Below are 24,495 nucleotides of genomic sequence, written 5' to 3' on the forward strand. Positions count from 1 at the left end.
GCAACTTTGCAAAATTTTGGAAATTTTGTTGGAAATAACATGACGTTATTAACAGGTTGTCAAATATCTCCCTTCCGCTTTTTTGCTCTTTATTCAATGCTTTATAAAAATTGTTACAGTGATCGGATTTAGTTCAAATATGCGCCGTTTTGTTCGATAATCTGTTTCCATCTAGACGGCAACTTCATAATACCTCCCTCGTAGAAGCCCCCCTCCTTATTTGCGAAGAACTCGGACAGCCACTTTTCACAAATCTCTTTTGAGTTCAACTTTACACCACCAAGGGCGTTCGCCATGGACAGGAACAGGTGGTAATCACTTGGCGCTATGTCCGGGCTATATGGTGGATGTGATAAAACCTCCCATCCGAGCTCCCGTAGCTTCTGACGAGTCATCAACGAAGTGTGTGGTCTGGCGTTGTCCTGGTGGAACACTACACCCTTCCTGTTGGCCAATTCTGGACGCTTCTGGTCGATCGCCTGCTTCAAGCGGTCCAGTTGTTCGCAGTAGATGGTAGAATTAAGCGTCTGGCCATATGGGAGCAGCTCATAGTGGATGATTCCCTTCCAATCCCACCAAACACACAGCAAAACCTTCCTGGCCGTCAATACCGGCTTGGCCACTGTTTGGAACGATTCACCGGCCTTCGACCACGACCGTTTTCGCTTGATATTGTCGTATGTGATCCATTTTTCGTCGCCAGTCACCATCCGCTTCAAGAATGGGTCGAGTTCGTTCCGTTTCAGCAGCATATCGCAGGCGTTGATTCGGTCCAGAAGGTTTTTTTGCGTCAAATCATGCGGCACCCAAACATCAAGCTTTTTTTTGTATCCAGCCTTCTGCAGATGGTTTAAAATGGTTTGGTGACTAACTCCTATCTCCTGGGCGATGTCACGAGATGCCACATGCCGGTCTAACTCGATGTAGTCCATGATTTGATCGGTATTCGTCGCCACAGGTCTTCCGCCGGCTGGCTTATCCATGGTGTCGTTTTCGTCGGCTCTGAATCGTCGAAACCATTCCTCCGCGGTTCGAAGTGATAGAATACCATCCCCCAAAACACCATTAATCTCACGGAACGTTTCTCTAGCGGATTTGCCTTTAACGAAGGAAAACTTTAAAATAGCGCGAATTTCGGCGTTAGTGAACTCCATGTTTACACGTCTATAACTGTTGAACGCAATATCCAAACTAATCATGCATAGCGTCGTTTTGTAGGTTATGTCAAGACCTTTCAAATTATGTATAGTATTGCCAGATACGAGCTCTGTAGCGCTTTGTACATAGCCGCGAAATTCAAAAGACACGAAGGCGGAAGGGAGATATTTGACAACCTATTATATCTTTTTGGACATGGTCGGCGACTTGTACTTGACATGTACTTACGTGAAATTTTTGACAAACATAATCCATCATTTAGGAATATATATATTTTGCCTAGCAACCATGTTATGGTTTCTTTAAGAAGTATTAACATAATACGATCAAAAGCGCCTGAGATAACAAGTTTAGATGCACTGTTCCTTACATTATTTACCTTGTATGTGCTTCATTACGGTACGTACAAATTTTTGGGTCATTAAGATTTGTCTTGTTACTATTATAAGTCCCTCCTTTAACTATATGAATGACTATATACACCTACGACATAGAGGACAATACGGTTCAGGTATTATTTTTTGTGTTAGCTTTTTCTTTATGCTAAAATGATTTTTCGATTAGTCTTGTAATTACATTTGTTACTTTACACTTCACTCTAGAACAACAAAGTTTGCAGACTATACAATGATTGCAGAAAAAGCCGTAATATCGTTTATTAATATGGTTACTTAAGGATCACTTTTTTGATAGGATTCAAATTCGTTTCAAAGATGGTTTTCTACCTTTACAAGATTTTACGTAGGTACTTTTTAATAAATGTAAAGTGTTTTTGTCCATATACGAAACAAAATGCATAAGAATACTGTATTGTCTAGAATCCAAAATATTATGGATTAGTGCGATATTAAACAAGTATGAAGATTTAATAATTGTTTCTGAAATTAAGAGTACTATTTATGATTACATTTTTGTAGAACTGGTCTACTATAAATTACTTTTAATTTTTGTAGGGTAGGCTTAGTCGCTGCTTTGTAACTATACTAAAGAAACGGTTACCCATGGAAGTCAAAAGTAAAACCTGCTTTCATTTATGGCCATTCTCCTTGTACTCTGTTGATCGTTTAAAAATTTGACATCTGTATAGACCGGAAGTTAAACGTATATCTACATTTAATGTAAATTTAAATTATAGCTTTGAAAATACGATTTTGTGTTAATAAGAAGTGGAAGCTTTATAATTCAATAAAGGAAAATTATTCATATTTTAACTTAATAATTTTTCTACAAAAATGGAATCATACCTGAGTTTCTTTGATTTTACTACAAATTATTATTTTGTCATAGGAGGTTTTTTCTTGAGTTATTTAATTTACCGAATCTTACAATCAATACTAAGTGATAATAATTTTATGCAAACGATATACAGACCCCGGGGACATACATGGAGAAGTATTGAATGTAATAAGTCTTTACCTTACAATATATACGTAAGTATAACATTAATATTTTTTAATAACGTATAAAACAGAGTAATTATCAATTTTAGTATTTTCAGTGCACCGTTTGCAGTAAACTAATGTTGCCTTTGGTCGGATTATTTTGTGAATGCTGTGCAGTAAGTGCGTGTAAAAAATGTAATAGAGTTTTGGATAAAAAAATTCGTTGTAAACAAATAACATGGCCAAGTAATAAACCATTTTTTCATCACTGGGTTAACAGTAAGTATGGTTATTTATTTTTACAATATACACACATAGAATAATGGTGGATTTAATGTCATGTATGCATTACCTATCAGTCAACTTAGTGAAGTGCAGTATTAATCAGTAGACAGGTTTGTAAATAAAAAGATGTAAAAAGAAGTAATAATGTGTTACACCAATTATTTAGTTACAATTAAACCCATACTTAAACATCATCATCATTTGAACTATAGAATGTTCACTGCAGGACATAGGTAACAAATAAAAGCATGTAATAAATAATTAATAAATTTTTTATACATGAATGATTTACTATGTACTTTTAACTCTAATTTAATGGTATTATCTAAATGCATGGATCACAATTATTTATCAATCTTGATACTTGTATTGTGTTTGTTACACAATAAGAATGAAAAATGGTACTGAGGTGCAAAGATTAAAACATTAAAAATTTGTTTATAAATTTTTTTTACTATATAAGTTTGAATATCTTGTATATGGACTTTACAAATATATTTCAATGTAAAGGATGACTTCTTCTTTTGAACTGATAGACATGCATTAAAAGGCAGAGGCTTGATTACCATGATGACTGGCCTTGCGCTGTTCACATCCAGCAACTTCCTGCAACCTTATGTCTTTGGTCCACCTAGTGGGGCCTACTCACACTGTGTTTTTAAACTCAATAGATGACTAAGTTTTTAAAATTATTCCACAGCTTGAGATATGTGCAGACTTATATGCATAAGAAGAAAAAAAATAATTACTTTAATTTTATTTCTTAACTGCAAAATAAAGAGCTTAGTTTTACATAATCATAATAATAATTTGAACTTAGTATGTGGTTCTGAATTATTAAAGTAATTTTAGTTGGCACAGCTTCTGGAAAAAGTGGTGACAGCAATGAACACTTAAAGAAGTTATTTTGTTCATGGTGTCAAAGAACCAAAATAGTTGAAGAAAATTCAAATATTGACAATGAGGTAGAGTATAAAAGTATGTTTATGAGATTGCAATCTTTTATTCAAAATTCCATTTATGCGAAATTTATAAATTGTTTCCATAATATATGTATTTTTTTATTTCAGCAATGTGATTTTAATAAGTACAAGAAAATAATAATTCCTCCGACATGTGTCCAAGTGGACAAAGGATCAATATGTAACATTAAATCACTACCGGATGATGACTGGGAACCTCTCATTATACTTGGTTATTACTATTTTAGTTTTCGTTAAACCATATCTTCTAATAATGTTACAATGTAATTTATGAATTCATTCAATTTTTAGTTAAAAAACTGTTATATATAATTCTAAATGCAATACTGTTATTATTTTATATTCTTCTTATTGTAACTGCATGCAAAAATAGAACAAACATGTAATCTTATGTCACTAGTTGTTTTATAAAAAGCATTCTTTTTGGATATCTGTTTTACTTAAAACTCATTAATATTTGTACATAACAATCTGTTTTTCTGGTTGTATGTTGGTCCCTTCTGAGAAGCATAAGGTACTCTGGTTGCATTGTGCTGTACTGAACAGGTCAGCCCAGGGTAAACTATAATGATGTTTGGAGACCACAACAATCAATTTGTCCGCCACAGAGTTCATAAAGCTAGAGGATATTTGTGGCCAGGCCAGACAATAGGAGGCTGTGGGCTTCAATTTAGCCAAATAGTTATAACTTGAACGTCATAAAATTACATGAATGGGTTAGAATACCAAGTAATATTTGATAAATTTTATCAGGATGTTAAAAACAATAAAACTTCTTGGTGTTTTGAATTAATGTTATCACTTAAATTATTACAAAGTTAAGATTGTTACATTTTTTTTAGCTAATCGGAAGTCGGGCAGCAGTAGGAGTGATGAAGTTTTATCAATATTTCGAGGACTACTTAATCCTATTCAGGTATGTTAGTGTACTATATATAACTTTGATTGTTTTGCATTATAATGAAGACCTTGTTCACTTATCATTCATTCATTTTAATTTATTCACTACTTAAAAATCATGTTAGAGTTCTGTATATTTATGATTTTGGTTGAATTGCTACGATTTTTAATACTTAGTGTTTGCAAAAAAAATGTTTACAAAACTTATCAAATTAATTTTTGGATTAAATTCTATAAAACCATATTGAACTCATTATCTTGATATACCTTGGTAAATTGCATTCTGCCATATGTTTTAAATACTGCTTTGGTGAAATATCATTTTGAGACTATTTTGACAAGTTTTTTTCGCCTGTTTTTGTGTAAATATTGGGTGTATATTATCTAATTAGACGTCAATAAGGCATGTAATTTTGTACAATTAAAATACATTTAAACTACAATTGCTATACAGATATACAGTATACATTTTATCTTTAACACAGGTGTTTTTTATGGCCCCGGTATTGGAGAGCTCATGTACTCCGTAACTTGTTGTAGGACAGGGTTTGATATTATTTAATGATTTTTTCACATTCTTTTTCTTTTATTAAAACAACACAGGTTGTTGATATAAGTTCAATCTCCCCTGAAAGTGTAATAAAATGGCTACCGGAGCGTTGTCGCTTACTTGTTGCTGGTGGAGATGGAACGGTGGCGTGGGTTCTCAATGCACTGCAGGCAGCATCTCATGTGAGAGTAAGTCAGATAACTGCTTATATTAAAAATGTTGAGTACCTAGCAGATAAGGGGTAAAAATTTTGAAATTCAGTGATACTAATAAATAATGTAAATGTAATATATATATATGTATTATTAATTTTAGTAAAAATATAGTGAAAAAATTATTATTTGAAAATTCGCCACAGTCAAAATTTAAATTTAGAACATATTTTTTTTAACAACGCGGCACTTAAGGTGGCCAGTAACACGTTCACATGATTAAATGTTTTTTTTTTTCGCAAACATGTGTATTATATAATGACTATTGTTTTAGGCATCTGTTGGTATTTTGCCGATGGGTACAGGCAACGACTTGTCTCGTGTGTTGGGCTGGGGTCCGGGTTGCAGTTCTCTTCTCGATGCACATTCCATTATTAAATCCATTCATATCGCTGAGGAACAGCCATTAGACAGGTATATTAACACTATATTTTCGAACTAAAATAAAGATGAAGATCTCCGTTAGCGTGTTAACGCGTGTCAGAATGGGCGTAAATTATAACATCATTTCGACCTTGCAATAAGTGTTAAAAGCATTAACAAATAAAAACTCTTTAGACACCATTTTAAAATTAACCTAAAAAAACACTTTCCGTGTAGATCGGACCAACAACAATTAATATAAAAATTGTATATACCTCGGCACACTTATGACATATATTGTCCTTCACCTCAGTACTACCCTTTACAATCTATTATATTACTAACTCTCGGAAGCGTCTGGAACATGAAAATAAAATAAACCGTGATGAATTCCTTCACAAATTAGTTTTGCTTGAAAAAAAAAAGCTAGGCTGAACACCCGTTATATCTGGCATATACTTCCCTTATGACTTCTGGAACAAAGAACATTAGTCACATTGAAGATGAAATATATTTAATGTTTCACTTCAGCTTTTTTGTCTTCTCATTAGTTCTTACTTGTGATCAGTAAAGCCTTGATATGTGTAAAAGATAAGAACGTAGCCGTATGTAAACGCATCTATAAAACTCAGCTGATGCTTGAAATTGATCAGCTTCACTGCTAGTCGACAATGAGATCTGCAAAAGGACCAAGGTCACCGACGTAGCTCGAAGAACCAACGGACCAACGCAAGACGAGTCATCGAGGCGGTCTTTCGGGGACGCACATGAGCTGTAGTGGACATCTATGTTTTAGGCCAAAGTTTTTTTTGTCTAGATGGAAGATAACGATAACCCCGAAGCGAGGGCGTTTGCGTCGTGGACGAGGTGAGCGAGTGCTGCACGCGTACAATTACGCGAGCGTGGGCGTGGACGCACAGGTGGCGCTCGACTTCCACCGCGCACGCGCACAGTTTCTCTATTGCTTCGCCAACCGCACCCTCAACTACGTGAGTTAAAGTTCGTCTAGGAGGACCACATTATACTTAACCCCCAGATTCCGAAACGCTAAATTCTACATGGGCCAAGCATATCGTGCAAAATTCAACATTCAGGTAAATTGCGATAACTTGGAAAATACCTATTTGATTTTTATATTTTTTGTATTACATAGAAATGTATACTTTATAGTTTTGTGGACACACAAAAAGTGCGCTAGTACGTACGGACACATATTTACTAGTAAGCTGCATTCTACTTTATGTAAAACATATTTATATATGAATAGCTGCCTAGTACTAATCGACAGATAACGACTTAATGTGCGACCCGACTATAATGTGTTAGCATTAATAAGCCTTTATTTGAGTCCGTTGAAACTTCACCACGTTATACTTACCGAGAATACCGAAAATTTCAGTCGTAATTTAAATTACTCTTAAAAACCGTAAGCAGATAAACAAGAACTGATTGGATCATCTTTGACATAAATATTACTTGATTATTGTTTTTATTCAACTTTCTGAAACTTGCAGCTATACGTCTATTAATATGTTATGTAAAAATTTTAATAATTTGGTTTTGTGATCCTCAATTTTAATAAGAGCAGGGAAGCCTGCTCCCAAAGCGAAATTAAGGCTTGATACCAGTAATCAATTTTACAGTACTTTTAAGTAGTAGTACAATTTACTTCATATAAATAAACAACTTTTTATATGTAATTAATTACAATTTAGTAGTTTTACATCTTTGTCACTGAGACCATTCAAGCACGAAGGAGATTATTTCGAATTAAGTTTTAACAGAATAAAGAGTGAACTTAGAAATTTATATTATAGCAATGCAGCTGCTTAAAACAATAATGAATTAGCTAATGCTTATTAATTTTAATAATAGATTATATCTTTCTGAGAATTTCTTGCCTGGTAAGTTGCAATTAAAAAAATATTAAAATCGGGTGTGTATGTAGATCGCCTATTTGTTCCTGGGTATGGGTCGTGCTATCGATGACGGCGGTTGTCAGGGCTTGGAACGGCGGCTGCGTCTATTCCTCGATGACCAACGCGAGCCTCTGCCTCTACCACCTCTCCAAGCGTTGGTCGCTCTTAACATTCCCTCTTGGGGTGCCGGTGTACATCTTTGGAGTAAGTATATTTCTTACTTAGATTTAGAGCTTTTACATTTATTTTCAATCACTTGTTTTATACATGGGATTGGAAATGAGTGTAAAAATGATCACCCAGAAATAATTTACATTAATTTATTTTTCTTTCGGAATGCGACAGGCCAATAACTGTCGGTAACACAAAGTTTGCCGGGACAGATAGTAAACATTAATTAATTTCATATGTAATAATCCGAATTTTCAAAACGATATATAGATATGATACCATTGACTTTTGGATAGGATGTACCAAACATTAACTAACAGCAAAGTGCTCATTTGCTACAACTCTTTAAAGCTTTTACACTTGTAATCAATCACCCTGTACATAAGCGTGCATAATAATAAATTTAAATTGTGGTTACTAGTTTTTGTTCAGATACTTGTTGTTTTGAAAGTGTTCATAATGTACAAAGTTATTGGTCAGTCGAAGTTCAATAGAAAAGTAAAATGTATTACCTTGTTTATTTAGACTTTTTTTATTGATTTAAAGTCTTAATAAGAAATTGTTACTTACAAAACTGTTTTTTATTTTGTACAGTGCAAGATTAGTATTAAAAAAATATTTCTTGTAATGGTTTATAGTACATGATATTTCATGTTGTATTAAGTACTTACTAGCACGCCTTTATGGTTATTATTAATGTTAAACGTTTAACAATTACGAACAGGTGTTCATCAACATACTCAGCCAATTTGCATCATACGGGAGTACAAGGAAATAACCATAGCTCTGAATTGGCTCATTTCACCAGTTTTTTCAAGTGTAAAATTAAAAAAATACACCGATATGTGGAATACTTTCAGCCATTTCACAATTGTGATATTTTAATTTAAATAAAAATTAATTTTCATCCAATTTGATCTTTTAGGTTATGAATACAATTATTTATCTTCAAATAGAAACAAAAAAACAAATCATTACATCCAAACAATGTAACAGTAATTAGTATTTGTACAACAGAAATGATTTTCTATTTAAAGCATTTTTCTGTTATTTCTCCTTAAGAACCTTTTTCGTGTTTTAACGACAGTATAAAAAATAGCTAAATTGTTAAAACCATTACACGTTTGCTCACAAAAATATGTTTTGATTTACAATTACAATAACGCAGATCAATGAATCCAAATTAATAAATAGGTTTCGTGATAGTTTTTCGGAGCCTCTTTTCGATCATCCGTTAATAAATAGATAGTGGGAAGTATAAACGTGAAGTTCAGCCCGTTGATAATTTGACAACCCCTCAAATATCTGCCACGAACGAGCCAGTCGGGGCTGACGGTGCGACATAAAAAAGTGCAGCTGGGATAAGTAGGGCAAAATAGTTATTAGGGCTCTTTTGTAAGTCGGTAGTTTTATTGCATCTTTCGCTGCAGCTGGCACGGTCAAATAAAATAAAACATGGGTTACAATAGAGGTTCGTACTTCATCTAGCTTTATTGTTTCTTTACATCAATTCCTGTCGTGTCATGGAACAGTCTATAAATTACCTCTCGTCTCGAGTCGAACACAAAGCGATGGTTAGCACAGTATCGTGGGTTGAAGTTGAGTTTGTGGCGTGAATACTGAGGGTGCTCGCGGAGTTGGGAAATTATACGTGAGTACTCCGTGTTCGTCAGACCCAACCCTGACAAATAATAATATTATTTTTACTCTTTAAGGCATGGGGAATGAGGATGAAGTTCCGGAACAAAGCATCAGCGATGGAAAGCTCGAGGTGATTACGATAGCTATACACAGTTGTTTGATTAAGTTTGGATATTACGCACATTTACGCGTCTACTGTGATAAAGATGACATTATCATGTCAGCCAATAGTCGTTCACTGCAAGGCTTTGGCGTGCCCCAAAGATAGCTACGACAGTCCAGCGATCGGTCCACTTATGAGCTAGGTGGACTTGTGCTTGTATTCGTTACTATTATAATTGTTTTTCATTTAAAAATTTTTGGTTTTATAAAGCGTATAAAACTAGAAAATTATTATGGAAGAAACTTTTTATTTTTGGTCAGATGGCCTAACCGAAAGGAAACATTTAAACAAATACAAATATTAATTATTGCGTATTATTATAAGTGTACGAAAATGTATTGTAGTAGTAGTGTAGTACTGTCTACAAAAATATTACCGGTTTTCCTATCTAGTATGATCCGCGCAATGTAAACACCTGAATAAATAACAAATTTTGTATACCTAAACTCGACTTCATCGAGTAAGTAAATTTTTCTATGGGAAAGGTATCGCCGTCGTCGTATCAACTCATAGACTCCCATTCCAAGGAATCGGACTCCCTCCAAAAGATATCTATTGGAGGATATACCATAATCGGTTTGGTGATCGCTGTGTAGTATTAAGGTACGCAGCAGACGCTGCTGCCAATCCTCTGGAAACCTGTTTGTGAGCAGTGGTAATGTTATATAATTAATGCACAAACTCCTTTATATAAGAATATGTCCCGGAAATCGAACCCGCGACCTACGATCGCAAGTCACAGTCGTCTACCGCCGAGCGAGCTACCACTGCTCATGGCCAATGTATAATAGGATCTCAGATAATATTAAAAAAGCTATTAGATTTTAAAAACGTTTCTATGTTAAGGGTGTAAATGTCTTCATAGAAGATAGTACACCTTGGGAATGTGGGATTTCAAAGTTGATTGAATATTTAATTTCGTTAACATTAGTCTCGTCTGTTCATAGGTCTCTGTTCAATAAAGAATTTTTGGATTTGAATTTAAACAATGTTAGATCTTGCCACTGATTTTTATTTATTTTACAAGAATACATATTGGTGTTTTATACCAAAAGATACAGAAAAATGAAATCAAAAATGCAGCAATTATAAATAAATTATTTTGAAACACTTAAATATAACAATACACAGCTAAATAGTCTCGATAAGCTGGTTGTCGTAGGAACAGTAGAGGAAAAGAAATTAAGAGAGCGATCAAAAACCCGATGGTCGAATATTGCACATATTGAATATTGAATATTGGTGATGGGCGGTGATGGGCCTCACGGGTTATATGAAGACCTGTGGAGGCAACTCTTCGAATCTTCGACCAATGAAGAGAAACGACTAAGAAGAAAAACCAGTGTTTGAGTGCCGTTTTAATTTTAAATAACTTTATTATTTATTTTTTATAGGTAGTAGGTATTTCGTCGTCATTCCATATTGCAAGACTTCAAGTCGGGCTCGCAGAGCCGTATCGCTTCGCCCAAGCGAGTCGTCTTAAGGTATGGTTGTATAGATAGATATTAAATGCGAAAGTAAAGATGCTGACATTATTTTTTTGTTGTTATTTTTATCATTAATGAAAAACTACGAGTAATCTGCTAACAATTTAAAACCGATCAACTTGCCCGGCTTCGGTGACCGATCGCAGCAAAGAAATGGTATATATAACATAGGGTGATCCAGTAATAATTTCTTGGATTTAATGTCAGCCCTCAAAAAGCTGCAACGTAATCTTGTGCTGTAGTTAAATTGATCGTGATAGGTTCTATGCGATTTAGTAGCGCGTTATTGAGAAATATGAAATTTATGAAAATTCTTAAAAATAGTATTAAATACTGGATTATAAATTGACCGTTTTGGGAAATATAATACAAAACAGGTTTCCTATTATAGATTGAACTGTCCGAAAAATTTCTTTTATAGATTGAACTGTTTGAAGAATTTCTTTTATAGATTGAACTGCGTGAAAGATTTATTTTATAGAATGATCTCTCTGAAAATTTTATTTCAAAGATTGAACTTTCTGAAAAGTTTCTTTGAAAGGTTGAACTTTCTGAAAACTTTCTTTGAAAGTTTGAACTGGTTGAAAATATTTTTGTAGGTTAAACTGTCTGAAAATATTTTTATAAATTGTACTACCTAAAGAAATTCTTTCATAAATTGAACTGTCTGGCAATTTACTTTTATAAATTGTACTGTTTGAAGAATTTCTTTTATAGATTGAACTGTCTGGATCCTGCGCTATGCAAGTGGACGGTGAGCCATGGATGCAACCAGCTGCCACCATCACAATCGAACCAGCGGGACAATGTCTAATGTTACGGGCGGCCAGTCAGTCTCCTATTTCTTCCTAATTTCATTTCAAGTTGCAGTTATTTTGTTCATGATGCGTGTGCGTTTTGTACGCATGCATTTTTCGCTCTTTTTTTATGATATAATGTTATAAAACATGTAAATATGCATTTACGCTAGTTTAAAGAATACTTTGTCAGGAATTGGTTAGTTTCTTTTTTGTATAAGGTTAAAGTTTCCTATTGATCTGAAGTAAAAGAATTAAAAATTTTTATAGTGTTATTAAGTTTGTTTGATATTTTATTGTTTGTTTTAAAACTAAAAAAAGTGACTGTTACATCATTTTATTGCAATATATACAATTTTACGGTATCTCAAAAATGGTATTAAATTTTTAATATTGACATGAATAAGTTCTTGATAAGATTTTCAGATATTTATTATGATGTTGTGAATGTATGAAATTTTATAATAATAAAAGTATAAACACAATTTTTTTTTATTTCTGATTTACACTATTGATCCCTACGTCAGAGATAGAAGCTACCAATTTACTGTAAATTTGTTTAAATTTCAAATAGTATATGGAGAAACATTGTAGTAGTCCGAGTTAATACGAGTATGACTATACTTGAAGTTTTCTTCGCTACCTTAATCGTTTGACTGCTAAGCAATTCTTGCAAGAACGCACAAAAACTTCGAGACTTATTTTGACTTGATGTCAAATAAAACAATCTCATTTAGACTAATATCAATCGATTGTAATAATTCTTTATGTATTACATAGGAACTATAAACATACGTTGTTTTATTCTTTGAGATTTTTAATTCATATTTTACTTTGATGAATAATAATTATGCTATCATCATTATCTGTGTCTGGTCTTACACCATCCACAGAATCACAAACAGTAGAATCAACGTTCGAATAAATAGTTCGTGACAAGGTTATTTTCTGAAAATAATATATAGAAAAGGTATAGGTAAAAAGTTATTTTAGAATGACTCGTGTTACAAAATACGCGTGAGACCTCACTACGTTCATTCCCACGGAGCAACAGACACTGAAACCCGTAGCAAAAGCGCGTCGCGGTTTTCTGGACAAAATAACGCAACGCTTTTGCGCGTAACAGACAAACGGGTAAAAGCGGTCTTGGGCTATGCGCTCTGCAGCCTCTAATCTTCAAAAGTCATTTAGGTAGCAGTGTAAGTATGTTCCTCAAAGCAATATTTCTTTTTTCTATATTTTTTTTATCATAAAGTTAATATAAAATTTTAAAATATATTTTTTACCTTTGGTCGGTAGTTTACCCAGAAGAAATGGAACTGTTTGCAAAAAGCATCAGTCAACCTGTATAAAATGATTTCTGAAAAATGTTATACTAATTTATTATTTGGAATTCGATTGGCCAATAAATTCTCGCGAAAGTGTAGCGATCGCCCTGTAAAAGTGGTGTAAGATTATTTATTAACGATAGATAGACTATCACCGTGATTTACAAAGGTTTAATATAAGTTTTTAAATTAATCATAGCCAACCTTCAGAGCAGTAAAAATATTAGGGTGGTACTGTCTTGAATTATGTATTTTAAAAATTTGGATGGCCACGTGTCATGGCTGGCTGGTGAAGTATCTTGCGGTTGAGTTTTTTCAAGTTACTTCTTTTATTAAAAAAAAATAATATGAAATATAATACATCAGTGGCGTAGCTGGGGGTGGCGAGCGGGGCGGCCGCACCAGGCACCACAAGCAGGGGGGGCACCAAAGTTGAAAATATTTATTTTGAATGATGAATAATGAAATGTTAAAAGAAAAATGAAATCCATAATTTACAGTAAATAACATTAAAAGAATATCGAATTTTTGTGCTAAAAAAGTTGTTAAATAATATGAACATTAAAAAAAGAAAACGGTTACCAATTATAATATACACAGTGTTTAAGCCTTTCATTCGCAAAACACATAAAGTGTTTTTTAAAAGGGCCCTAAATCACAAAAACATATCTGTGTTTCGAACTAGTGACACTTTGTTTTGTCGTTGTGTGATTTTGAAAATGTGATTAATGACTTTGCACGCCAAAAAGCGAAGAATGTTCGTTTTTAAATTTTCCCAATAAATTTTATTAAGATCTAATGTTATTTTATATATATTTATTTTGAACCAAAAAATATATATATTAACTACATTCTGTTCTGAATTTTGAAATTATTTAGACTCTTTAGGAGGGGGGGGGGGCACCAAGCCCCAATCTGCCCCAGGCCCCAAATACCATAGCTACGCCACTGTAATAAATATATGATTATATGACTTAATTATATATTTGTTATTTTTATTCTTAAGAATGAAGTTAATTTTCGCTTATTCTGTTTATATATTTTATGACTGCTTTTTGTTCTTACCATATATTGGCGAATATGTGGGAATAGATATTGTTTAACCATTAAGTTTCATAAGTAAAATAAACCAGCAGGTTTTATAAGTAAAATAAAAGAAAACCATTTTCATAACAATTTAATACACAACCACTAATAACATCGAAATATTTGATTTACATAAAGTGTAAATCCTTGTTATAGTTTAACATAAAAAAAATTGTATAAAAATCTGGTAGAATTTTTTTGTACAGTAAGAATTTTACGATGACAATTTTATCACTAGAATATGGATAACAGACAACTAGTCAACAAGTATTGTATACAGACATACAAAAATGGAAGATTGTTTCGGTACATTGTATTAAATACAGAATTACAAGTTCACAAGACATACAGAAATAAATGCCCAACAATTTGTGTACAACTACCTTACTAACGAGCTTCAAAGTGGCTAAAACTCGCAGTGGAGATAGATGTTAGGAGAAAAATATGGTAGAGATAATTGAATGGATTTTTTTACATCTTTATATATCACCATGCGTAGCATTGGGCCAGGATAATTAAATATAGCATTTTGAAATTTCGGTAAATGATTGTAATACCAAAAAATTAAGTAATAGAACCCCAAATAATAAAACTTTAATGTCATTTCTAACTTTTCAGGTTTTTTTAATCTTGAACTATGTTACTTGCGTCAGATTTTTATATTACCCAAAATATTTTATCGTATATTTATTTATAATTGGACCTACGTTTTAACATGTTTTTGTAATTGAGAATAATTATAAGAAATAAAAAAAACCTTTACAACATTTCTGCGGAATGTAAAACTGTAATAAATTTATAAAAATAAGATATTTGATACCACATACATTAATTGGAATTCATAATTCTTTGCGAGAACTATTATTACAGGTTTTGTCCAAGTAAATTAAAACTTTGGCACACTATTATAAATAACATATATACATGATAATTTAAATAAAATGCACCATATTATGATATCTTGGTTGCAAAATAATTTTCTGTCAATAAATGCTATTAAATAACAAGTACTCTAAAATACTATTATTATTATTGAGGCCATAAAATATATGGAACAATTTATTTTTTTAATTTTTACCTAAAAAAATTACCATTGAAAACTAAAATCTGTAAAGTTAAAGCTTTCAATTGAAAGCTTCTAAATTAAATTAACTATTTAATTTGGAATTATTTGTGGATATGTGTTGGCCAAAGATAAAAAAATAAATAATAACAATACAAATAACAGACAATATATCACATTATAATATGAGTAGCCATAACAAAAATGCAAAGCAGTATTTAATATAAAAAAATATATTATACTCCATCAGAAGCAAAAATCATTTCACTAAGTGCAACATAAATTTTTAAAATTCCCATTAAACTTAGAACAGTTACATAAATTTCTTGGTAATCTTATTACCAATTATATTGTTTCGGTTATATTTTTGACTAATTCCTCTAACAATTTTATGCAATTTTTTCACATCCAATACACATATTCTACTATGTTAATATTATTTATATTTTGAATTGGTAATATACTTACTATACTTTCTATGAGATTTAGGCTCATTGTAATGTGAAATTATATAAATAAAAACATCTAAATCTTGATTTGCTAGACAGTTCTATAACAAATTGTGGAATCCCAACCCATGACTACTAAATTATTTTATACTCGTTTAATAGTACCAAAGTTCATTCTAAGTTGCTCTAGGAACACAAAAGTTAGGACCGTGTGGGGTGCCAGACGCGCGAACGCCGGTATGTATCCTTTGAAGAATGCAAGTGGACCCTCCTTGGCTAATCCCGTGACTAGTGTTATTATACCAGTCGCTTCCCCTGGTTTAGCATTCATTGCCCTCGTTTTTAAAACATCAACTGGTTGTGTTAATGTCGTTGCGATTGCACCCTGTTAAAAGATAAATATGTGTCGTTACAATTTTTGTAATATTACATGTTAAATAATGTTTCACAGTTGACACATAGGTATTCAATGTGTACAAAATAGGACAGCTGTTTTACAATATCTATACACTCAAAACTGGTTTTGTGCAGCATATTTTAATAAAATTGGAACATTATTGGAGGAAGTTATCTCTAAAAAAAATAGGAGGTATCATATCTATCGATCATGTATCATATCTAGCTACTGAGACCACATACAAGGGTTTAGTGGTACCACAATCGTTGCAAAAACTGATCACATGTACTGTAACTGAAAAAAGTAAACCCTTAACAAGTGCAAAGTTGCATCTCCCAATGACGAAACCAATTTTGAACAACACACCTGGGCAACTAAATCATCAACTCAAGCCTATGAAATGTATAAAGTATTTTTTTTCATGAATTGGCTCGGACTATATATATAAAAATGTTTTCTGTAAACCTAGTGTTTAAAGAAACATAAGTACCATTTAAAAATGATTTTTAGTTTTTAAAATATCGTTATATCCGTGTGAGCATAGAAAATTCACTCAATGCCAAAGCCGCTAGTTGCACCCCCCCCCCCCTTAACACCCCCGGAAACAATGTACCCTTATCAATAGCTAATCAGACCAATGTCTGATTTGTGTTTATTGACAGAGATCTCCAAACATCAAGCAAAATAGATACTACACCTGAAGAAGCCTCTTCAGTTGTACTCAATAGGGATTTAGCGCGAAATTGCTTGCTGACAAAACCTTTGCTGGTCTGCTGTATCGAGAGTATGCAGGAGATTTCAGGCGACTACCTCCTTCACTAGAAGGCCAAATACTAGAAGGCCAAATACTAGTTGGCGGCTGCGAACTTCGGATAGTTGTGCGAACTCGACCAGTTTTCGAAATCGCCAACTAATTGACATTGCTGTCCAGCAGCAACTGAGGTAGTTTCGAGTCAGTGAGAAGATGACAAACAGAGAAGCCAACCTGACATCAAAGCGGCCTGCCAGAGGCCTAAAACTAGTCACAGCTTACTAATAAACCCGCCTCGAATTTGCTGGTGATCAACACAACTAGCCGGCAATGGAGTTTAGATATTTTCACAGATGAGTGCAGTTTGTCTGAACAGCAGCGACAGAAGAGCTAGGCGTCCTGATGAGCGGTTCTGTTGAGCGGTGCTGTTTTGGCGTACGGCGGTGGTTCTTTCATGATGTAAAGAAATGCTTGCTGTTTCTTTAAACAGAAAATAGGCACTCGTGTTCTTTCATTGCAAAGACAGTAAGAATTAATGGCCAGTTCGTGAATGAAGACGGAATTCGGACTATGAACTGTACGTCATTAAGCTCTCGCCTCAGTCGCATTGAGCATTAGTGGGATGAACTCAAACAAAGGGTTTGAGCAAGAAATCCGACCCTTGCGAACATTGTGGAGCTGAAGATGATCCTCAGCACCTGATGCAAAAACAAGTCGATGAGAAACCGCCTATTAGACCTCGTAAAAGTTAATTTAGTTTCTTCTTTTTGTTGTTATTGAATTTCTTTTTTAGTATTTTCATTTGATCATAAATTATTTCAAATCTACAGAATGAATTTTAAAAATAACCAACATTTTGATGTTGAAAAATTAGGCTTTTAGATGAAAGAATTTAGAACAAAAAATACTAGTCTTGAGTCGATTTAGTTGCACATAAGTGTAGTTTACCACAAAAAAGTTCATATAATGTCAAGCTATGAATAGTAAAGGTTAAAAATTTTAGTGATTCATATTTACTTTATATGATTTTGAGTAATTTTCTTTATGAGACTTTTCTTTATGGTACCTACCACATAAATAAAGTCTTATATAGCACCATCACCACATAAAAAAATATTTTTATTGGAATTTTTTATCCATCATATAAACCACACTAAAACAGGTTTGAGTGCATTTTCAAACATAAATATAATCTGAAAGATCTTGGGATTTCATGTTCTTTTGTTTTTGTTAAGGATGTAAATGTAATGCCGGCTATTAAAATAAATCAAATTGTGACTATGATGGGATGTTATGTTTATAACTGTACTGTTCAATGTTTCTTGTTTGTAAAAATAGGTAAAGAAGATGATCATCAGCATTGTAAGCTATCACTACATTTAAGGAAGGAATCAAAGCATATTTTGGTATTGATTTATTCTTAAATGATAATGAGTTGAATGTCAAAAACTTTAAATATAAACACATCATAAATACTCACTGCCAACAAACTGGAAGTGACGTGTGTGAAAACATTGTCATCAACATATTTAGTTGCCAAGAGCCCTTGTTTGATTTGATCATAGAAGGAGAGCTGGCCTATGGTCATGAGCGCAGCTCTGCTGCAAGTCATTGTAGCACCGGCCCAAAGCCGAGTCACACCTTCTCCAACAGCTACCCGATAAAGTCCATGCAAGGCATTCTTGTAGCTGGTAGAAAAGTTAAACATTAAAGATTAACTTCATTGTTATAAAAAATATTAATTATATAGTCTATAGTCTTGTGTGAAGTTTGTGCTGTTAGCCTTGCCGCTTTTACAGCTTCATCGGTAATGAGTTCATGGAACGGAGGGGTCCGTGAACTATAATTAATTATATTATTGGCATTGTAGTGTTATGGAATAGGCTTTTGCATGGCTCAAAGTTGGACAAGTATACCTCTCCATTTCATTGTAGTCCTGTTCAATGTATTATCCTCTCTAGGAGGCAAATCAGTTTTGATGATTATTTCCATATACTTAGTGTTATGCAAAAACTTCTTACAATTTTTAGTTAGTCACAAATTGTTGGGTGGAATAGTGATCTCACAGGAGTAACATAAAGCCATTGCCAGACTTTTGTGCTTTTTAATATTTAAAAAAAAATACTAATTAATTTGTTTTAATTGCTTAATGTTGCTCTATTTATAATAAGAATTGAATGAAAACTTACTTTCTCCTCTGATCGGGAGGCAGTTTAACATCATTCTGCATACGGACATTAACTAAATCTGCTGGATTTCCTACAAAACCTCCTGCAAATCCACCAAGACCTGCTAGAAATGCAGATGTTAAAAATGGTATAGGCTTACCCTGTAAACCAAAAAATAATATGTGTAAACACAGCGAACAAGAAGCTAATGAACTAAAATATTTGTGTATTTGACATAATCTGTGATTATTTTTCCATTAAAAAATTAGATTGGAATGAGAAAGATTGTTTCTTAAGTTAATAGAATTTTCAATCCAGTTATAGCAAACTTGTTCCAAAGAGCCGGTATGATCATGAAAAAAGAAGTAAATACTGACATCTGTGGGTGCAACTTGTTGTTTTGCTACTTCATAAATGCCAAATCTTGCCATGGAATAAGTCAATTGTCTCAAAAGAGATGCAGAAATGCCATTGTAAAGTCCCATAATGCCTGTAATTTCACAAAAAGGTGATGTTGAAGTAAAAAATATTATACATACATAATTAAATCTTATGTGATATATATATGAAAATATAAATAATTTATATATGCATATATGAAATATATATATATATGTGTGAAATATAATGTATAGTAAATTTCCATCTATGTACTGATTAAAAAAAATAGCCCTGGAAGCACAAAGCTTAGATAATGAAAAATTGGTACGAAAGTTCTTTTTTCCAAGTATAGGAACTTTAATGTAGAGGAACACTCTTCAATAAACTGATGTTAATTTCCAGGGTGTAAGACTTGACCAGTATATTTTTTTGGGCATGAAGATGGCCAAGAATAGATTACATGAAATTAATTAAGTGGATTTAAAATTAAACAGTGATTAACTTATTACAATCCTGCACTATCCAGTTATGTGACCAAATTTTCTTTAATTATTAGCTTTATAATATTAACAAAAGATAAGAAAAAAAGAGAGTAAGCAGTATCAGAAGATAAATTTTCAGAATTAGTTTTGAATTATAGTATCATGAGTCTATTAATGTTGTGCTAGGTATTTGTAAACTTTATGAATCAACAAATCATAAAGGTAATTAGGAGCTAGATTAAATAACCTTCAGAGCAATTTAACAAATTTTTGACTTTTCATAAAAAAATATTAATTGAAAACTGGTTTAAGACTAGTAAAAGTTTCTTGAAGCTCCAGAGATTTCCATATGTTATATGATGAGATCAAACACCAAATTAATTATGAAATATTATTACCATTATTTTTTATAACAATTCCAGTAAGCTGTAGCAGTGATATGTTTTTTCCTTTTTGTGTTTGCATTTGTACTTTCAGTAAATCAAGAGGATGTGTGATACAAGCTGCTCCTGCGGAAGCTAAACCTCCGAAGTACCATAGTGGTACTCTCACTTCTTTAACTTCTTTTCCTTTTCCTTTACTCATAATACTGTAAATTTTTCACTGATTTCTACTGTAAACGACTTTCAATCTATATTATACACTATAGTTTGAAGCTACGTTAATACATAAAATTTTGTTAATTAAAACATTTTTACCAACGAAAAGAGTATCAATTGTCAAATCATTTGTCAAGATTGTTAAATTCTTCGTAAATGGCATTTTGACATTTGTCACTCATACATAGCAAAAAAAGTTGTGCTAAACAGTGATAAAATAATTGTTATGTAACAGAACATTTTAAGAGGAATCAACGAAACTAACGGTATTTTAAACATAGCTAAGTAAAAACTAGAGGTTTTAAAAAAATAGAAAACATATTTAGCTAATGCAGTATATTATTTTAATGAACAAAAAGTTTCATTCAAGAAAAATAAACCCAAAAGAAATCAATTATTTTGCAGATATTAAAAGACGTTTCTGTGTACAATTATTTTTTGTAATAATTTGATTAAAAGTTAAGTTTTATAAAAACTAATTTGATTTTTTTAAAAATTGTTACGGAATTATTTAGGATATTCAAATATTGTTTCTTGGCCTTGATATAAGACATAATCTAATAAACCTCATTAGGCTTATTTGTTACACAATTTATTTTACTTACTTTTCTCTTGAGAAAACTAAGACTTGTAGACATAACAGCCCTGCCACACTACTACAAAATGTCAAAATAGTAACCTTCAAATGTCCCATTTGTTTAGTTTTAATTTTGAGTTCTGAATATTAGATACGAGTAATTATTGATAACAATATTAATTTATTATGTAATTACTTAAGTATGTTATTATATAAATAAAATAAATATAACTTCTAAGGAAAATATAAATACTCACATTTTTGCTTGTTAATTATTTTCTTTTATTAATGAGTGCATTAAAATTTACGTTTATGTGGTCTTTATTATAGCACTTTGGGTTTAGAACTGACGGTCAAGGTTATGTAATATAACGAAGTTAGTATCTCGCATGTAAGACGGGCACTGAGGACGCGGGTAGAAGTCGTTCTGTGTAACTACAAATACAAATTACCAATAACCTAGTCACTTATCGTTTTGCTTTATTTAACTCATAATCTTCTATTTACACAAGCGCTGTAATATAAAACTATTTTTTTCCAGTATGTCTTCAGACGTAGTGTCGGTGTTGGAATTAGACAAAGTAATTGCTTCAAGTAGAGCATTAGTTATTAAAGAAATTAATAACTGTGATGGTTCTTTTATAACAAGTTCTATCCTTGGCCATTTTATCAAAAATAAAAAGGCAGTTCTTATTATTTCGACTCATAACTCCATCAAGCATTATCAAAATGTGGGCCTGAAAATGAATTATAACCTCAATCGAGGTATGGACAATGGATACATAGAATTTTATAATATTGGTGATGAATATGTTAATAAAATGTTAAAGAATGAATATTTAGTGGTAGAAAAGTTGTTCCAGAGCATTAAAAACAAATTTGAATGCCTGCAAATGAAACATGGATCAGTAAATGTAATCTTTGATGGAGTATCACATTTTTTGGATATGCACTTTAATCTAAGAGAAGTGAATATGTTATGTTCAATGATTATAGATTTGACTAGATCTTACAACTCATTATTTATATGTCAATGCAATGTAGCCAGTGAGCATGATGTTACTCAATGCTTAGCAAATTTACTATCACATAAAGCATACATGGTGTTAGAGGTAGAGAATCTAGCATCAGGCTGGAGTACTGATGCATCTGGACATTTAACAATAAAGTATCCTGGTAAAAAATTTGAATGTGATCAAATGTTTGTAATGAACATAAAAGCAACAGAATATCTTTTTAAACTATTTGATAGGGGAGTGAAACTACTTGCACCTGGGACTGTGTAATAAATTAAAATATAATAAAACATTTGAAACACATTTTTTAATGTCTTTACTTTTACCTTCAACATCATTTTAGCCATAGTACATTCACTGCAGGACTTATGTGTGCCTATACATTTCTAATAGAACTAGTTGGGAGCAGCCTATTCACAAAAACCATAACATTGTCATCTGTTCATCTTATGAAGGGTCTTTAACACAGACATAATAAAGTTTTTGAAAGGGCACAAATATTTTAAATTAATTATATTCTTTAAAAAATATTACCCTAGTTTGTTTAACAATATTTATAGCAGTTAACTATTTTTTAATTGAAAAGTTTATTTAAGTACATATTTTTCAATAGATAAAGTATGAATTTAAGAAGAAGCAGGGTTATAACTGCTATTCAAATTGATAGTATAAAAATTTAAGTCTGTCACTAAAGCAAAACTAGGCACTCTTGATTTTCCAGTATTTCAGTAATAATAAATCAATCCCTCGTATACCCGAAAGATGAGTTTCAAATGATCATCACCTTAATATTTGATTTTAGTTTGGAGAGTAAAATATTACATAAGTTATCAGATAATAAACAAAATATAATTCTGAACTGCCGTGTCATATTATTATCGTTACACATTTAGATTACGTGAATACTATGCTGTAAGTGGACTTGATGTGAAATTAAGTAATAAAATCCAGAAAAACCATGATTAACAAATAAAATATTCTTTTGTTTATTCAAATCTCTAATCATATAGATGGAAAAATTTGATCCTGCCTGGTGTAGGTCATGTTGAAACCATATTCATAAGCTTTAACCAAAAAAGTTTTGCAGTTCAATCTGGAAAAAAAAGTTGCTATAAACGACTTTCTTCTTTTGAATATTTGCGGCCCTCGATAATAATCCGCATGTAACAAATTTTCATGGGATATAAGTAATAGTTTTGAATATTTCTTTATAAAATTAGACGCGGAAGTTTTTTGCATAGTTAGCTTTTTGCTTAATTGGCTCTTTTTCTTTTCGAAATTTTTAAGTTGCCGCCAATTTTTGGTACGTATATAACACATGAAAATTATCGTTGTATGATTTTTTACGATTTGATTGTGATCGTTGCGGTCTTATCTGCAACTATATCACGAGAAACTCCAATTATTTTTTTTGATCAGGCTCCATCTTCTACCATTAACAACTCGTTTAGAGTTCATAATTGTTGTAATGATCTCTATGATGATTCGCATGAGGGACGACCTGCAATAGTGATTATTAAAATTTACATCGAAGTTGTGCGGCATATGATAAGGACAAGAGAGTTTCGATTCTAGTAATTCGATCGAGGTTAGACATTGGTATGAGTCGATATTAAAATATTTTAGGTGTAAAGAAGCTTTGTGTTGGATTAATACCTCAAATTTTGACCGAAACTAAAAACGCTTTAGCATTAATTAGTGCCGTGAATTACATTTAAAATTTGATGTCGTTACCTCAAATGCTGTATTTGACATAGTTGCAATAAATCAAACTAGTATAGATACTATCATAATGCTAAAACCAGGACACAATCATCACAGCCAGTGATTGCTTAATTGCCCTCCGGATTCTTGTTCCTTCCAGATGCGTAGGGAAAAGATTATCGCTGTGTTCTTTTGTCAGTCAGACTGTAAAAATTATTCTAGATAACAAGAATACAGTAGCAGTAGAATGACACTAGCATTTGTTTGCTTGTTGTTTTAGTCTTTACTCAAGCCTTTACTCAGCCTAACGATTAATCGAGTACATACCTTTGACAGCTTTCGGCACTATGCTGAGTCCTGTGAAGCTAAACAGGCTGAAAGCCAACAAGTGCTTTTAACCTGTTTAGCTTCACAAATGCCAAAATAAAAAAAAATACTTCTTTTCTCGGAGCCATGATATCCGCCTAAAGGACGTTAGTAAAA

General features: G+C 32.3%; 3 protein-coding genes across 8 annotated transcripts; 2 read left to right on the forward strand and 1 right to left on the reverse strand.

Annotated features, from left to right (window-relative positions):
* The first annotated feature begins 2,310 nt into the window (after positions 1-2,310).
* Dgkepsilon (diacylglycerol kinase epsilon) lies at positions 2,311-12,380 on the forward strand. 3 transcript variants are annotated; one of them, XM_068775879.1, is made up of 12 exons: positions 2,311-2,588; positions 2,657-2,819; positions 3,678-3,790; positions 3,896-4,019; positions 4,651-4,724; positions 5,312-5,446; positions 5,745-5,884; positions 6,651-6,822; positions 7,782-7,956; positions 9,639-9,694; positions 11,122-11,211; positions 11,932-12,380. In XM_068775879.1, the coding sequence occupies exons 1-12, from the start codon at positions 2,391-2,393 to the stop codon at positions 12,064-12,066; spliced, it is 1,575 nt and encodes a 524-aa protein (XP_068631980.1). In that variant the 5' UTR covers positions 2,311-2,390; the 3' UTR covers positions 12,067-12,380. The 3 variants fall into 3 exon arrangements, with proteins under 3 accessions (XP_068631980.1, XP_068631981.1, XP_068631982.1); XM_068775880.1 differs by lacking the exon at positions 9,639-9,694 and having other exon boundaries at positions 11,932-12,019; XM_068775881.1 differs by lacking the exons at positions 9,639-9,694; positions 11,932-12,380 and adding an exon at positions 11,606-11,616.
* Positions 12,381-14,534: 2,154 nt separating this feature from the next.
* On the reverse strand, positions 14,535-21,732 carry Dic1 (Dicarboxylate carrier 1). Of its 4 annotated transcripts, none has more exons than XM_068776166.1 (6): positions 21,550-21,732; positions 20,515-20,726; positions 19,631-19,743; positions 19,275-19,414; positions 18,566-18,773; positions 14,535-16,322 (listed from the first exon to the last, which is right to left on the reverse strand). In XM_068776166.1, exons 2-6 carry the CDS (start codon positions 20,699-20,701, stop codon positions 16,083-16,085), a joined length of 888 nt encoding a protein of 295 aa, XP_068632267.1. In that variant the 5' UTR covers positions 20,702-20,726; positions 21,550-21,732; the 3' UTR covers positions 14,535-16,082. The 4 variants fall into 4 exon arrangements, with proteins under 4 accessions (XP_068632267.1, XP_068632264.1, XP_068632266.1 ...); XM_068776163.1 differs by having other exon boundaries at positions 20,515-20,729; XM_068776165.1 differs by having other exon boundaries at positions 20,515-20,739.
* Elp6 (Elongator complex protein 6) lies at positions 21,371-22,601 on the forward strand. The gene is made up of 2 exons (XM_068775791.1): positions 21,371-21,492; positions 21,834-22,601. Exon 2 carries the CDS (start codon positions 21,835-21,837, stop codon positions 22,576-22,578), a length of 744 nt encoding a protein of 247 aa, XP_068631892.1. The 5' UTR covers positions 21,371-21,492; position 21,834; the 3' UTR covers positions 22,579-22,601.
* Positions 22,602-24,495: the final 1,894 nt, after the last annotated feature.

The sequence above is a fragment of the Battus philenor genome, unplaced genomic scaffold, assembly GCF_028537555.1.
Source record: "Battus philenor isolate CCGP_79_NKW_IND1 unplaced genomic scaffold, ilBatPhil1.0.hap1 SCAF_9, whole genome shotgun sequence".
NCBI classification, from domain to species: Eukaryota; Metazoa; Arthropoda; class Insecta; order Lepidoptera; family Papilionidae; genus Battus; species Battus philenor.